Consider the following 16298-nt stretch of genomic DNA (forward strand, 5'->3'; position numbering starts at 1 on the left):
AATTTGTATCCCTATTATGATTGAAGCAGTAAAAAGAACATTGAAAAGAAACTCAAAACTTAATGACTGTTTGAGACTTACTGAATATATATTGCATTTTAAGAACCTGACTAATGCATCTTATGAACTTTCAAGAAACAAATTTTTAGAAACATTTGTCTTAAGTTCACTTACAAACTATTTAAAAATACATAAAAGATCCCAGATAAATGAATAGTAGTTTCTCAAGGTAAAATCTTGTATCTGTTTCACAAGTATTTGTTGAATTAGCTTGTTGTTTTTTTGCTGATGTAGCTGGGAACGGCGGGTTGACAACATGGGACGTATTTATTATGTTGACCATTTCACAAGAACAACAACGTGGCAGAGACCAACACTGGAATCTGTCCGGAACTATGAACAATGGCAGCTACAACGTAGTCAGCTTCAAGGAGCAATGCAGCAGTTTAACCAGAGATTCATTTATGGGGTGAGCAGCCTATTGTTTAATAAACTAATAAAAGTATTTTGTTTCTAGCTTTTTCCAGCATATGTCATGTAAAGCACTAAAAAGAAGGTGCAAGTAGCATGGCAAACCAGTTGTTGCTGTTAGTAGGTATTATTTTTAGACCTTGTCTGGGTTGTGTTGTGTGTGATCTATTTTTTCCCTTTTGTAATTCGCTTAAGTCCAACTTCCTTTTCTTTTTAATGTTAAAAATAAGCAAAAAAGTTAAGACAACTTAAAATTCATGAACAAAAGAATAGTAAAAATAAACCCAAGCAGTTTGAAAATAATTAAATCATTTTTAAATTTACTACTGCCTTGACTTGCCAAAACATTTGAGGACTTGGGTCTAAGAGCATCTGACTCTAAAGTGGTTGTCCAGAACTGATGATAGAATTTAACTACTTTTTACTATTTGGAGGTAAGGCTTACCTGTTAAATTATTTGGTACCCTGGGAGACTGAAGAAATTTGATACTTTATAGGAATATGCTTACTATATTATTCTGGCTTCATACCTATATTATCTTTGGTATAAAATCATTTCCCTTCTGGAAACAAATGGTTTAAATTTTACATATTTTCCTAAAGAGCAATATTGCAGTAATAGTGTAAGTACACCAAAATATATTAATGCTTCCTTTTCCATGCAGTCTTTGGTGCTAGGAATTTTATAATCTCTCAAGTCATACAGTATCATTGATCTTTTCTGTGGAGGGAAAGGAAAATAATCCGTTGAGAAATTTGATTCTCTGTGCCAAACAAGATGGATTTGTTATGTAGAACCTAAACAGAAGAAAACGAAATCTTTAAGAGCTCAGGAGAAAACGCCCCCTCCATCACCATACCTTCCCTTCCACTGCCATTGGTATCATCCCTGTTAGAATTTAACAAAGTAAAACAGCACCTTTCATATTCCTGTCCTCACTAGACATAATTTTATCCCTTTTCTCCATATTCCTGTCTATTCCTAATGCCTCATCATCATAGTAGTTAGCACTCACTGATGTAGACAAATTCACCTTTATCAGCAGCCTTCCCTTGTTTCCCTGGTTATGACTAAGGTGCTTTTCTTTCATATAACAATTTTTCCTGTCACTGTCTCTAAACAGATGTTACTATATTTTCCTTCCCAGTGGTTTTAAAGGTGAAATTAATTTTGTCTCCTGTCTACCTTACCCTTCATTTTTTTTTTTTCCTATGCTATTTTACATCTTCCTTCCTATCTAAATTATAATCACCTGTGGTATGCCTGGCCACATTTCTTCTAGGTTTGAATGCCTAGCTTGCCTGCCTTCTTTAAAACTAGTTTCCACATGGGTGTCCAGTGGAAAGAGCATGGGCTTTGGAGTCAGACACATCTGGGTTCGAATCCTGGTTCCACAGTTACTTTCTCTATATGACTTTGAGTAAGTTACTTAACCTCATCAAGACTCATTTCCTTTATCTGTAAAATAAATGTAGATATAAAATCGCCTCAGAGTTTTTCTGAGGATTCTTTAAAATAAAGTTCCAATATAGTTGGCACATACTGAATGCTTAGAAATGTTAGTTCCCATCTCTTCTCTCCTTCATATTCACCTCTGTATATGTACCCTTTATCTCATTTTTGCATTACACAGTCTTTCAAAACATTCCTTTAAAAGACAGATTTAGCAGATTTCTAGAGCATGTACTGTATGTATTGACTATTATAAACCTGACCGATTTAGTACTCAGAGTCTTTGGAATTTTTTTTTTTTTCAAGTACAGCTTCTTCATCATCATGCTTCCCTCCCCCCCCCAAATCCAACATAATTTGATCACTTTTCTGAAAATTTTTACTCTTTGTGCTTATTGTAGAGTGGTTTGAAATTACATAGAATTTAAAAAGCCTATTTTAGTTAATATAGACAAATATGTAAGCTAAAGTGAATGAATTTAACATCCTTAATAACATTTACTTTAAAAATGATGGGGTGTTGTTGAGAAATAGTCTTGTTTATTGGATATATGAAGTGGCCTTTGTGTACCATTGTTGTTTTGACTCTTAATAGCATGCAGAAGCTGTCATACACCCAGCATTTTAAGTCTCAGGATGGATATGGTTGATGATAAAACACTGGGTAATGGCTCTTCCTGGCCCATGGTTTAATTGTGCATGTCCCCAGTTTATCTGTCCAGGGAAAGCCAGTGGGGTAGACCTCGGTCTTAAAAGTGTCAGTACAGTATGTCATGTGCCAACTTTTCAGACCTTGTCTGTAGCTTGGACTCAGACTTTTGTAGTGTTTCCGGCAGGCTTCCCTATTCTCACATTTTTTCATAATTGTGTCTATCAGGAGGAACAAGGCAGTTCTCAACAGCACTAAATCCAAGAGTTACTTTATCAGAAGTGTAATATATCTCATGTTCTTTAAAACCTCATTAATCAACCAGGTTTCTGTAATTGGCCAGTGACACGGGATTTCGGGGGTAAAGAAACAGAGATAGCAGGAGAGCTGCTCTATATTGAGACTAATGTAACATGAGGACTTTGTTTGGATCCTAATTTTAACAGTCATGCATTTAATTACAGATTAGGTATTAGATGATAAAATTAACATTGATTCTTTACTACATGTGATAATGAGATTATGATTATGTAAGAAAATGTCCAGATATTTTAGAGAGGCATACTAAAATATGTAGGAGTGAAATGATGTTTGATTTTCACTTCAACAAAAAACAGGAGGAAAGAGATAAAGAAATATGGCTAAGTCTTAATATGGGTTGAATCCTGGTGCTGGGTATATGGGATTCATTGTACTATTTTACTTGTTTTTTTCTTCCCCATAGTATAATTATTTTTAATGCAGTTAGGCTCTTGTTTATTTTACTAAAGAAGAAAGGGTTCAACCAAGTCATACTGGGTGACCACATAATTATCTCTACTTGATTATATACACACTTAATGTCCCTACACCGAGTCAGTATGACTTTTGTTCTCTTTTTCCAAAGATTGACTCTTACTTTGCTTTTATCTAGCCAAATCTTTCTCTTCACTAATGTGATAATTAGAAACTTTTAAGAAATCGTCCATACAGTTCTAGGCTCATTAACACTTTCCAGCTGGAATCCTATCCTTTCACTCATCTGACAGCTTGATCTTCCTGCTTCTCCAACTCTCTTCTCATAATTCTTTGTATATTACATGTCCTGTATTTGATGTTCTGTTTTTGAGTTACACATGCAAGATTTTTCTCAGTCATCTGACGACTCTGGGTACTAGTAGTATAAATGACTTTTGAGGGGGTTTATATATTTTTCTAATTTTTATATTATTGATGTAAAATTTGTAGCACAAATGAAAAAATGGTCATTCTGGGGATAAGGATTACATATTTGTGTTGTATTTTAATTTTAAATAATTTTAAATGTTAGATGATGTTTCACAGGTTTTTAAAAAACTAAAGTATATTGGCATTTATCCATAATCATGTGACACTTCTTTAAGATGCAAACTTTCTATGTTATACATGGCTAGGGAAAGGAAATCAGAACTTATAAGCTTGCTGTCAGATAATTTATAAAGTTATTAATAGTTTCATCACTTTTTGGTTCCTTTTAGAATCAAGATTTATTTGCTACATCACAAAATAAAGAATTTGATCCTCTTGGTCCATTGCCACCTGGATGGGGTAAGTCACATGAGTTTCTTCATTGAATTCGGTCATTTCATTTTTTTTTTCTTCTTCCAGTTCTGTCATCTTAAAAATCAGACATTTATGTCTGATACTGTGCTCTTGCTTGAGTGAACGTCTAGGAAGTTATTTTTGGATATGTCAGTTTAATTCACAAATAGGTATTAAATTCACCAAACATTAAGTGAACTCTTTATAAACTTTGATTGATACTCAGAATTATTTTACTCTTCTACAGTTTAAAAATACCGATCACCCAGCAATAAGAAAGGAATGGACTGTTGATACACACAGTAGATCTGGGTGGTCTTGAGTATTTTGCTTGATAAAGAAAGTAAGTCTCAAAAGGTCACATCCTGTCTGATTCGATTCATATAACATTCTCAGAATAACAAAGCTAGAAATGGAGAACATATTAGTACTTGTCAGGAAACAGGGTAGGTGGGAGGTGGATACAAATATAAAAGGTAACATAAGGGGGTTGTTATGTGATGATGGAATAATTCTGTATCTTAATTTTGGTGATAGGTGATTGCATAAATGTCTACATGAGATAATGCATAGAACTATACATTTACAGAAATGAATTCAGTTTTTTAAAATGGTGACAATTTAACAAGGTTTGTGGTTAACAATAATATACCAATGCCACTTCCGTGGTTTTGATACTGTACTGTAGCTATATAAGATGTCACCTCTAGACTCTTTGTGCAGTTTTTACCACATCCTATGAGTAATAATTAATTCAAGATAAAAAGATTTTTAAAAAAATTGTGAGTACATTGGTTCTCCTAAAACAAGGTTCAGAGTTTAGTTAAGTTGTCATTATCTGACAGAACAGTGGAAAGAGCACATGTGAAGGTGTCGACTTCATACCCTACACCATGGAACTTATGAGCCAGTTTTGTTATTGTGTATATTTGATACCTTAGTTATTAAAATAAACCTTAATAGACTTTAAGTTAGACCTACCCTACTAGGTTCTATTTTACAGTGTTAGGTGATACTGATCACATTGTAGCAAGGTTTTAGAATAAAGATGGCAGTCTAGAAAGTTTTGCATAGAAGCAAGAGAATTTATTAATAGAAAGTGGAAAACAAGATAAAGCCCATTGTGGAAACAGAGTTTTGTCTTAAAGAGCCGAAGATATTTCATAATATTGGGATAAATTCAGAAAGTGGTATTTCTAGATAATCTTACTGGGAAAAATTGGTCTCCAAGGTAGATTGCTCTAGCATTACAGAGTAATGGAGAAAAATATTGATGTTTCAAGATCACATGAATCTGGCTAATAAATGCTGCTGGGGTATACGCTTTTCTATGAGAAATCTCATTGCTCTTATTTAAAGGTATCCTCAAAACACTTCGGTGGGTCAAAAAGGTAAAAAAATTATTAGGCCATACTTAAAACTGGTATTGTTATTAGCTTATAACAATGGGAGGACATATGAAAGTTGGGGGCCAAGTGCAGTGACTTACACTTATAATCCTAATACTTTGGGAGGCTGAGGCAGGTGGATTGCTTGAGTCCAGGAGTTCAAGACCAGCCTGGGCAACATGATGAAACCCTATCTTTACTTAAAAAATAATAATAATAATAATTAGCCAGGCATGGTGGTACTTGCCTATAGTCCCAGCTACTTGGAAGGCTGATATGAGAGGATCACTTGAGCCTGAGAGTTTGAGGCTTCAGTGAGCCGAGGTCACGCTATTGCGCTCCAGCCTGCATGACAAAGCAAGACCCTGTCTCAAAAAAAAGAAAGTAAAATTTGAATTTCTGTCTTTACCAAAGCCTGGCAGTCTGGAGTTAAGAAGCCCTCTGTCTCTATTGAAGCCTAAGAGTGGTCGATGAATGGTTAGTATGAAGTACTTGAGAAGAGAGGATGTTGTCCTTGCAAGGCATATTGAACTTTACCTGTCAGATTGCATTCTCAGACATGGATGGTTTCATTTCTAGAGTTTCCCAGCTTTATTTTAGAGTTGTATGTCTTATGTTACAGAAGGAGAAAAAAATCATGCACTAAAAAGATATATCCGAAGTTCATGTATTTATCCTCTTAATTTTATTGCAGGCCAGGCATAGGGGCTCACACCTGTGATCTTAGCACTTTGGAAGGCCAAAGTGGGAGGACTGCTTGAGCTCAGAAGTTGGAGACCAGCCTGGGCAACGTGACGAAAACCTGTCTCTTTAAAAAAATACAAAAACTAATCTGGGTGTGGTGGAACACCTCTGTAATCCCAGCTACTTGGGAGGCTGAGGTGGGAGGATCACCTGAGCCTGGGAAGTCAAGGCTACAGTAAGCCAAGTTTGTGCCACTGTGCTTCAGCCTGGGCAACAGAGTGGGACCCTGTCTCAAAAAAGGAAAAAAAAAAGTTGCAGATAAACTATGACCTGCTTCATGGTTATGGTCAGAAAGAAGCCATTTTACTCCTTCTATAGGGCAGGTGTAGAAAAAAATGCCTCTTGCTTAAAGAACTGAGTTATGGGCTACATTTTCTTTATTAGAAAAGCCTCTTCTGCAAGCTGGTCCTTGCTTTCTGTATTCATCATTTTCTTTATCATCCAGAGCTTTCTCATTTTTACTTTAGCCAACAACATTTTGCTAAAATACAGTGTCTAAAGATCCAGCTTAGCCAGGTTATTAGGGTCTTGTTCTGCTGTTTTACAGTCTGCTTATTTTTAGGTTTCACATTCCTCATGTAGAAGTAGTGCCCTTTCCTAAAAAAGTTTATGATTATCTTACTCAAACTGAGCACTGCTTTATGACTTGCTGCCTTTGGGGTATGTGCCTTACTTGTAGAACTAGTGACAGTACTGGTGGTACTGTATCAGATTAAGCAACCCATCCAAGATACCTTCAGGATTGACCCAGGATGATAGCATCCCAGCTTACAGCCTGCACCCTTTCAGACTTTTGTGTGCTAGGACTAGACATTACTATCTCATAAGCTGACAGTGAAGAATTTGCTTGTTTTTTTAGAGCTAGGGGTCTCCCTGTGTTACCCAGGCTGGAGTGCAATGGCTATACTCCGGCACAGTAATTGCACACTACAGCTTTGAACTCCTGGTGTCAAGCGATTTTCTTGCCTCGGCCTCCTGAGTAGCTGGAATTACAGTTGTGTGCCCCCATGCCTAGCTAGGCAGTGAAGAATTTTTAACACATATACATACTGTAGAGGCTGGAGAACAAAGAATGCTTTTGGTTCACCAATGTTACTTAATAGGGCTTTGTATAGATGCTTCCTCCATCAAGTATGAAGATATTTTCTCATGTTCATAGTTACTGTGAAAGAATGCATAGAATGACAAGAAGTTTCTGTTTTTTACTGTTTTACTCATCAAGTCAGGAAGAGTTGTAATGTGCATTTGGAGTTGATGTTCAGTAATTTCAGTATTGTTTATCATGTGATTTTTCAACAAAAAAATCAGCTCTATAACCACAGCACTTCCTCTCATTAAGTGGATGAGCCTTCAGTTCACAACTGTGTCAAAGCTGATCTCAGCAGCATATACTTAGAATATACATGAGAAAAAAAGTTTGTTATTAATTTTCTCTTGCCTAATGTTAGCTTCTGAAAGGAAAATCTTGCCCTGAAATCTGAAATTTCCTGACAGATAAAAGATGAATGGCCATTACAGTGGCTCATGCCTCTAATCCCAGCACTTTGGGAGGCCAGGGCTTGTGTTCAGGAATTTGAGATCAGGCTGGGCAACATGGTGAAACCCCATCTTTACAAAAAGTACAAAAATTAGCTAGGTGTGGTACATGCCTATAGTTCAACTACTTGAGTGGCTGAAGTGGGAGGATCACTTGAGCCTGAGAGGTCAGGGCTGCAGTGAGCTGTGATTGCTCAGTGCACTCCAGCCTGGGTGACAGAGCAAGACTATTTCCAAAAAAAGAAAAGAAAAGAAAAGAAAAAAGTTGAATATATGCTCAGCTATGTAGTTAGAGCATTATTTTTAGGTTATAAAAATTATTTGGATATATATTTTTAAACAAGAAAGGATTCTGGCTGGGTGTGGTGGCTCATGCCTGTGATCCCAGCACTTTGGGAGGCTGAGGCAGGTGGATCACTTGAGGTCAGGAGTTTTGTGACCAGCCTGACCAACATGGTGAAACCCCATCTCTACAAAAAATACAAAAATTAGCTGGGAGTGGTGGCGAGTACCTGTAGTCTCAACTACTTGGGAGGCTGAGGCAGGAGAATTGCTTGGAACTGAGAGGTTGTGAGGCTACATTGAGCCAAGATTATGCCACTGCTCTCCAGTCCAGCCTGGGCAACAGAGCAAGGCTCCATCTCAAAAAAAAAAAAAAAAAAAAAAAAAGAGAGAGAGAAAAAGAAAATTCTGGATTCTGCAAATAAATTTTTAAAGACTTAATGCTACTGCCAAGACATGAACCTATCTTGCTATCATGTTAACAAGTGCAAGCTGTGACACTGTGAGTGATTATGTTTTCTTTAGAGACAGCCTTTGAGTTGGTGATAAGCTTATGCACTGAAGATGCCTTGACCAGCAAAACCTGTGTGTCATAAGATGCAGGGTCCTATTTTTCTGTATATTATGCACATTTGGAGTTCTCTTTTCATTTTAAGATCAGCTGACATAGGAAGTAGCTTTAAATGTCAGAAGCAGGTTTGTGATACTCACTAGTTACATCCATTGTAACTTCTGTTATCACTGCTACTTAAAATCATGGAATCAGTGTTGGAAATAAAAGGAAATATTACCAAATACGAACTTGGTAAGACTATAAGTTGACCTAAAACTCATCCAAATGATACCAAGTATAATTTTTAAAAGTTACCAAATTTTCTTTCTTTTCTTTCCTTTTTTGTTTTCTTTTTTCTTTTCTTTCTTTTCTTTCCTTCCTTCCTTCCTTTCTTTTCTTTTCTTTCTTTCTTTCTTTCTTCTTTTGTTTTTAGATTGAGTTTTGCTCTTGTCACCCAGCAGGTTGGAGTGCAATGGCACAATCTTGGCTCGCTCCAACCTCTGCCTCCTGGGTTCAAGCAATTCTTCTGCCTCAGCCTCTCCAGTAGCTGGGATTACAAGTGCCTACCACCATTTTTGTATTTTTAGTAGAGACAGGGTTTTGACCTGTTGGCCAGGCTGGTCTCAAACTCCTGACCTGAGGCAATCCACCAGCCTTGGCTTCCCAAAGAGCTGGGATTACAGTGCCCGGCCAATAGTTACTAATTTTTCAAGCCACAGGAAATAAAAATTAGCTGTGTCAACGTGGATTAAGCTTAAATTTTTGTTTGAAAATGCTGATTTTTAGAAACTAAGCTTTTAAAAAGTTTGAATCATTCTGTGATCTTAAGTACATCAGTTACTCATTTTGAGACATGCTGAACAAACAAAAAATTAAGATACAGGAAGAGTTCCATCTTTTGAAGAATTAATTGATAATAGGACAGAGAAGTCAGTAGTTCAAAAATAGCAGAACTTAGATTAAAATTTCAAGTCTATTTAATTTGTTTATTTTTGAGACAGAGTTTTGCTCTGTTGGAGTGCAGTGGCGTGATCTGGGCTCACTGCAACCTCCGCCTCCTGGGTTCAAGTGATTCTCCTGCTTCAGCCTCCTGAGTAGCTAGGGATTACAGGCACCTGCCAACACACTGATTTTATATATATATACATATATATATGTATATATATATGTATTTTTTTTTTTTTTTAGACTGAGTTTCGCTCTTGTTACCCAGGCTGGAGTGCAATGGCACGATCTCGGCTCACTGCAACCTCTGCCTCCTGGGTTCAGGCAATTCTCCTGCCTCAGCCTCCTGAGTAGCTGGGATTACAGGCACGCACCACCATGCCCAGCTGATTTTTTGTATTTTTAGTAGAGATGGGGTTTCACTATGTTGACCAGGATGGTTTCGATCTGTTGACCTCGTGATCCACCTGCCTCGGCCTCCCAAAGTGCTGGGATTACAGGCGTGAGCCACCGTGCCCGGCAATTTTTTATATTTTTAGTAGAAACGGAATTTCACCATGTTGGCTAGGCTGGTCTTGAACTCTTGACCTCAGGTGATCTGCCTGCCTCGACCTTCCCAAAGTGCTGGAATTATAGGCATGAGCCACCATACCGAGCCTTAATTTGTTTATTAAAAGAAAATGATATCCACATGTTTTAAACCTTAATGGGGAAATCTCAGGAAAGTAGGTAAAATTTTATAGACAGGGAACAAGAAAACAAGAGAATCCTAAAGCAAGAGATAGTTGGGGAACAAGCAGCAGCTTTAGATGCAGTAATTAGAAAACTGATTTCTGCTTCACATCCCTTGTATAGAATTGTAGATATTTAGGATTTTGGAACTGGGTATATTAAGGAACAAGATATGTTAAGTATATAAGAAAAGAAATAAGGTCTTTTCTAGTTGAATAATGCCTAGCATATACAAAAAAATTACATTATATTCCTTATTTTATATATATTCTTATATATTTATTATATATGTTTGTGTACACACACACACACACTTTTTTTTTTTTTTTTTTTTGAGACAGGGTCTAACTTTGTCACCTAGGCTGGAGTACAGTGGTGTGATCTCAGCTCACTGCAGCCTTGACCTCCCAGGTTCAGGCGGTCCTCCTGCCTTAGCCCCACAAGTAGCTGGGAATACTAGTGTGTGCCAGCATGGCCCACTAATGTTTTTGTATTTTTTGTGGAGATGAGGTTTTACCATGTTGCCCAGGCTGGTTTCAAACTCCTGAGCTCAAGTGATCTGCCCACTTTGGCCTCCCAAAGTGCTGAGATTACAGGCCTGAGCTACCATGCCTGGCACTTTATTATATTTTAATAAATGAAATGATGTGGTATGGAAAAATAATTTCTGAATGGAGACCTGAGTTTACATCTTATTATCTCTGCTACTTAATTCTGAGGTTTCAGGTAGATTATTTAACCTATCTGAGTTTTCTTTTTTTTTTTTTTTTTTTTTTTTTTTGAGACAGAGTTTTGCTCTTGTTACCCAGGCTGGAGTGCAATGGCGCGATCTCGGCTCACCGCAACCTCCGCCTCCTGGGTTCAGGCAATTCTCCTGCCTCAGCCTCCTGAGTAGCTGGGATTACAGGCACGTGCCACCATGCCCAGCTAATTTTTTGTATTTTTAGTAGAGACGGGGTTTCATTATGTTGACCGGGATGGTCTCGATCTCTTGACCTCGTGATCCACCCGCCTCGGCCTCCCAAAGTGCTGGGATTACAGGCTTGAGCCACCGCGCCCGGCCAGAGTTTTCTTATCTTAAGGATAAAGATGAATTCACCTACACTGTGGGACTATTAAGAATAAAATGAAGGTCCTGTGTGAAAAACTAAATTACTGTTTATTTATTATTCTTGCTGCTCTTGGTTGGATTGAGTGGAAAGATCTTATGGTTAGGACATAATAAAATATGTCTATTTCGCTTCTAAGATGTAATATTTCTATAACTTTAGTAAGGATGTGCTTTTAGTAGTCAAAGAATAAATTAAACCTTTTAAAGCTGTGATTTAAAAACTATAAAATAATGCAATGAGAAATGGACAAATTCAGATCATTTTATTTTACCTTGAGCAAGACTATGCTAATGATAATGCTTTCCTTCCCCCTTAACCCCCGCCGCCCTTCCCAAAGAGAAGAGAACAGACAGTAATGGCAGAGTGTATTTCGTCAACCACAACACTCGAATTACACAGTGGGAAGACCCCAGAAGTCAAGGGTAAGAATAGTTACTTGTATATATTTAATCTCTTAAAGATTGTACCTTATTTCTAACAACTGAAGAAGATCAAAGTTCATATTCTTTTGCCAAAGACCTAAAACATTAATCACCTGCATACTTTGGAAAGAAAAAATTATACTATCATTTTCATTTAATGGAAAATTTGAGTTTCTTTAAAGCACGGAAAAAAACCTTTGGCTGGACGTGGTGGCTCATGTCCATTATCCTGGCACTTTGGGAGGCTAAGGAGGGAAGACAGCTTGAGGCCAGGAGTTCAGGACCAGCCTGAGTAATGCAGTGAGACCTGTGTCTACAAAAACATCCCCCCAAATTGGGTGTGTTGGCATGTTAAACCTGTAGTCCCAGCTACCTGGAGGACTGAGGTGGGAGGATCACTTGATCCCAGGAGGTTGAGGCTGCAGTGAGCCGTGATTGTGCCAGTACATTCCAACCTGGAGGACAGGTTGAGGCCTGTAAAAACCAATAGAAAAAACAAAATAATACACTGGCACGTGAGAATATACTTATTATATATTTTAAATTAGTAAGAACAGATTAGTGATTCTAACCTGGGATCACTGGTTAAGAATCCAGGGTATATGGCTTAGAGGGGAAAAAAATACATGCTCAGTTTCACTAGACTTTACTGGAAATTTAATATCTTCTTCCATTATGAATGTAGGCTACTACCATGTAGAATTAAGAATGCCTAGGACTTTGCCATCAGTAGAAGTCACAGGATGTTAGAAAATATTCTGTGGTTGTTGTAGGTATCTCCGAATACTTGTTTACACACATCATTACAAGGACTTGCTAATTAATTTATTAATAAAGAGATACATGTATTATCACAAGAGTTCCCCTTTGTTGCCCAGGCTATTCTCAACTGCTGTTCTCAATTCTTGGCTTTAAGTGATCCTCCTGCCTTAGCCTTCTGACTAGCTGGGATTACAGGAATGTTTTGACAATTATGTATATATAATAGTTTATCTTTGTAACATTTTATAGTAGTATGCATATTAGTTTGCTAGGGTTGCCTTAACAAAGTACCACAAAGGAGGCTGCTTCAACCACAGAAATGCGTTGTCTCACAGTTCTGGAGGATAGAAACTTGAGATCACAATGTCAGCAGGGCCATGCTCATTCTGAAGATACTAGAAAATTATCTGTTCCAAGTCTTTCTCCTAGCTTCTTTTAGCTCCTTGGCTTGTGACAGCATGACTCCAGTCTTCACATGGCATTCTTCCTGTCTATATGTCTATCTGTACCCAAATTTCCTGTTTATAAGGATATCAGTCCTATAGGATTAGAGGCCCACAGTACTTTAGTGTGACCTCATCTTTATACATCTACAGTAACTCTGTGTTCAAATAAGGTCACATTCTGAGTTATGCAGTCCAGGATATAAATATGCATTTGAAGGGAGGACACAGTTCAACCCATAACAGTCTGTAATATATCCATTTATTATACCGCCAGAGGGTTCCATTCTGCAAGGAATTTGGCAGACTGTACAGTGAGAGGGCACAGTCCTCCACAAAACTGCCCTCGTTTCAAGACATCAGGCACAATATTGTCCACAGGACAACTCCAGACCAACTGCCTACAAATTTGGGGGCCCCTACCACCACTCTTAGGTCTGATCAGTTATTAGAAATACTCAGAACTCACTGAAACCTCTTACAGTCACATTTATTTTAGAGAAAGGATACAAAATAAAACCAGCAGAAGGAAGAGGTATGTAGGACAGAGTCTGGGAGGGCTCTGAACACCCAGAATTGTTGTGGGACAGTACACATTGAGGTTGAGTATTGCCAACCAGGGAAGTCTCTGCTATCTAGGATTTTTTGGGTCACTTGATCCCATACTGCCCTCTTGGCTGGCCTTTTGTCTACAGTCCTTCTGGAGATTTGGGTGAATGCCTTTAGTCTCTAGTTCCTCCAGAGGTCGGAGCTGATGTGCCACGTCCCATAGCCTCCATCATAAATCACATTATTGACTATCTAGTCATCAAAATCTCCCGACAAAGATATTCCTAATATGCAGTTCATTCCAAGGGCCTAAAACATCACCACCCAGTAGCTAAGGGCAAAGGCCAGACCTCTCTTTTGATATAATTTCAGCACATACATTCCACCGCTCAAAAGTTTTAAGAACTTTTGTTCTGAAGGTATGGTTTAGGTTGCACTGAGCTGAGATCACGCTACTATACTCCAGCATGGGCGACAGAGTGAGATTCTGCCCCAAAAAATAAAAATAGATAAAAGAAGGTATTGTTTAAACTTAAAATAGCTTTTTCTTTCTACCAACAAATGACCATTTTCTTTTTAAATGGAGTTACTGCATCACTTACTTAAATTTATTTAGTTTCCATAAAGAAAGAATGAAGTTCATAGATAACATTTTTACTTCCTCTTTAGAATCTAAGGATAGAATTGAAGAAGTCCCCTTTCTATAATTTGCTACCATTTTTTTGTTTTCCAAGTTTTATAGCTAAAGTTAGAATTCTGTTTTAACAACACAGATGACCTAGTTCTATCCAGTTTATTTTCAAGACAACAACTGGTTACTGAGCCTATCATCTTGCAAATATAACAATGAGAAACCTCTTTTTTACATTTTTGGTTCTATTTTATCTGACATTTGTATTCAGTTAGATGAATACAGGTTTTTTTTCTGTTTTGTTTTGAGACAGGCTCTCTCTCCTTTGTCATCCAGGCTGGAATGTAGTGACATGATCTCTGCTCGCTGTAGCCTTGACCTCCTGGGCTCAAGTAATCTTCCTGCCTCAGGCTCTCAAGTAGTTTGGACTACATGCACGGGCCTCCAAACCCAGCTGTTTTGTTTTGTGGTTGTTGCTTTGGTTTTTTTGAGAGACAGGGTTCCTACGTTGCCCAGGCTGGTGGGAAATTGTTGCCAAACACACAAACTGAAATACATGATAAATGATGTGCTGGCAGTATGTAGGAAATAACTTGGAAGAGCTAAAGAGAATGATCAATCTGTAGTTGTAGTGAGGGCTCACTATGAAACTTTTTACCTGTCTCATTTATTCCTCATACAGTCTCATTACATAGACATTGTTACTCTATTTTATGGACAAAGAAACTGAAGTTTAGAGAGATTAAGCAGCTTGTCTAAGGTCACAGAGCTTTCAAGGTATAAAGATAGGTATTAAGGAGGTGGCATGGAATACTTCACAAATAATATCTTAGGCCATGTGTGGTGTCCCAACCTCTGTAATCCCAGTGCTTTGGGAGGCCAAGGTAGGAGGATCACTTGCAGTCAGGAGTTCAAGCCCAGCCTGGGGAACATAATGAGACCCCATACTCTACATAAAATTTTATAATTTAACTGGGTGTAGTGATATATACCTGCAGTTTTAGTTACTAGGGAGGCTGAGGTGAGAGGATTACTTGAACCCAGGAGTTTGAGGCTACAATGAGCTATAATCATGCCACTGCACTCCAGCCTGGGCAACAGAGTGAGATTCTGTCTCTTAAAAAAATCATTTTTTGAGTTGCCTTAGTAGAAAAACAGTAGGTAATATGGGACAAACAGAAAGGCTTCCCTTGGAGGTGTGACAGATCATGTCTTATTTAAGGAAATGCTGAGTGGCCATACACTGAAATCATGGGATTTATGGAAGGGAGTTAGAGGTTTGGGTACAGAGATAAATCTGCAACGGAACTTTAAGGCCAGAGTATAGAGGCTGAATGAGTGCCATATGAAGAACTTTAGGTCTCAATAATTGGTAGTGGTGGAACAGTGATAGTACTTTACAGAGAAAGCTAATTTAATAAGATTTCTATTTTAGGAAGATACTCTGTTAGCAGTGTCAGTATCAGAGCAGGCTTGGAATGAGACCAGATGAGGAACACTAGTTAGGTGGCTGTTGAAAAAATGCAGAAGAGAAACAAAGCCAGAGAAAGGGTGGTGTTGGGGATTGGAAATAGAGATGAGCATGAAGACTTCTCTTTTTTGGGACAGAATCCCATTCTGTCACCTGGCTGGGGTGCAATGGCGTGATCTTGTCTCACAGTAACCTCCACCTCCCGGGTTCAGGCAATTCTCCTGACTCTGCCTCCTGAATTACAGGCGCACACCACTATGCCCAGCTAATTTTTTATATTTTTAGTAGAGACAAGGTTTCACCGTGTTGGTCAGGCTGGTCTCGAACTCCTGACCCTGTGATCCACCTGCCTTGGCCTTCCAAAGTGCTAGGATTACAGGTGTGAGCCACCATGCCTGGCTGAACATGAAGACTTCTAAGGCACAATGGTTAGAGCTTGGTTAACGAGATGTTTAAGGTGGGTCACTAGCTAATGGGGAATATAAGCCAAGTAGACGGCAGAAGACTTGAGTTGTAGTTGATGGACTTTCTGAGTTTAACCTGTTTGTAGGATGTCCACATAGAGATGTCTATTATACAACTGAAATTACTGAAC

General features: G+C 38.1%; 1 protein-coding gene across 3 annotated transcripts in view; it reads left to right on the forward strand.

The window, feature by feature from the left end:
• The window catches only part of ITCH (itchy E3 ubiquitin protein ligase), a 130567-nt gene that overhangs the window by 69090 nt on the left and 45179 nt on the right, over window positions 1-16298 (forward strand). For all 3 annotated transcript variants that reach the window (XM_003932044.4, XM_010342686.3, XM_074406416.1), the window contains 3 exons: window positions 295-469; window positions 4070-4139; window positions 11763-11847. In XM_003932044.4, coding sequence (XP_003932093.1) covers window positions 295-469; window positions 4070-4139; window positions 11763-11847 — 330 coding nt within the window. The remainder of the gene's footprint in view (window positions 1-294; window positions 470-4069; window positions 4140-11762; window positions 11848-16298) is intronic.

This window comes from Saimiri boliviensis, chromosome 9 (genome assembly GCF_048565385.1).
Source record: "Saimiri boliviensis isolate mSaiBol1 chromosome 9, mSaiBol1.pri, whole genome shotgun sequence".
Classification (NCBI taxonomy): domain Eukaryota; kingdom Metazoa; phylum Chordata; class Mammalia; order Primates; family Cebidae; genus Saimiri; species Saimiri boliviensis.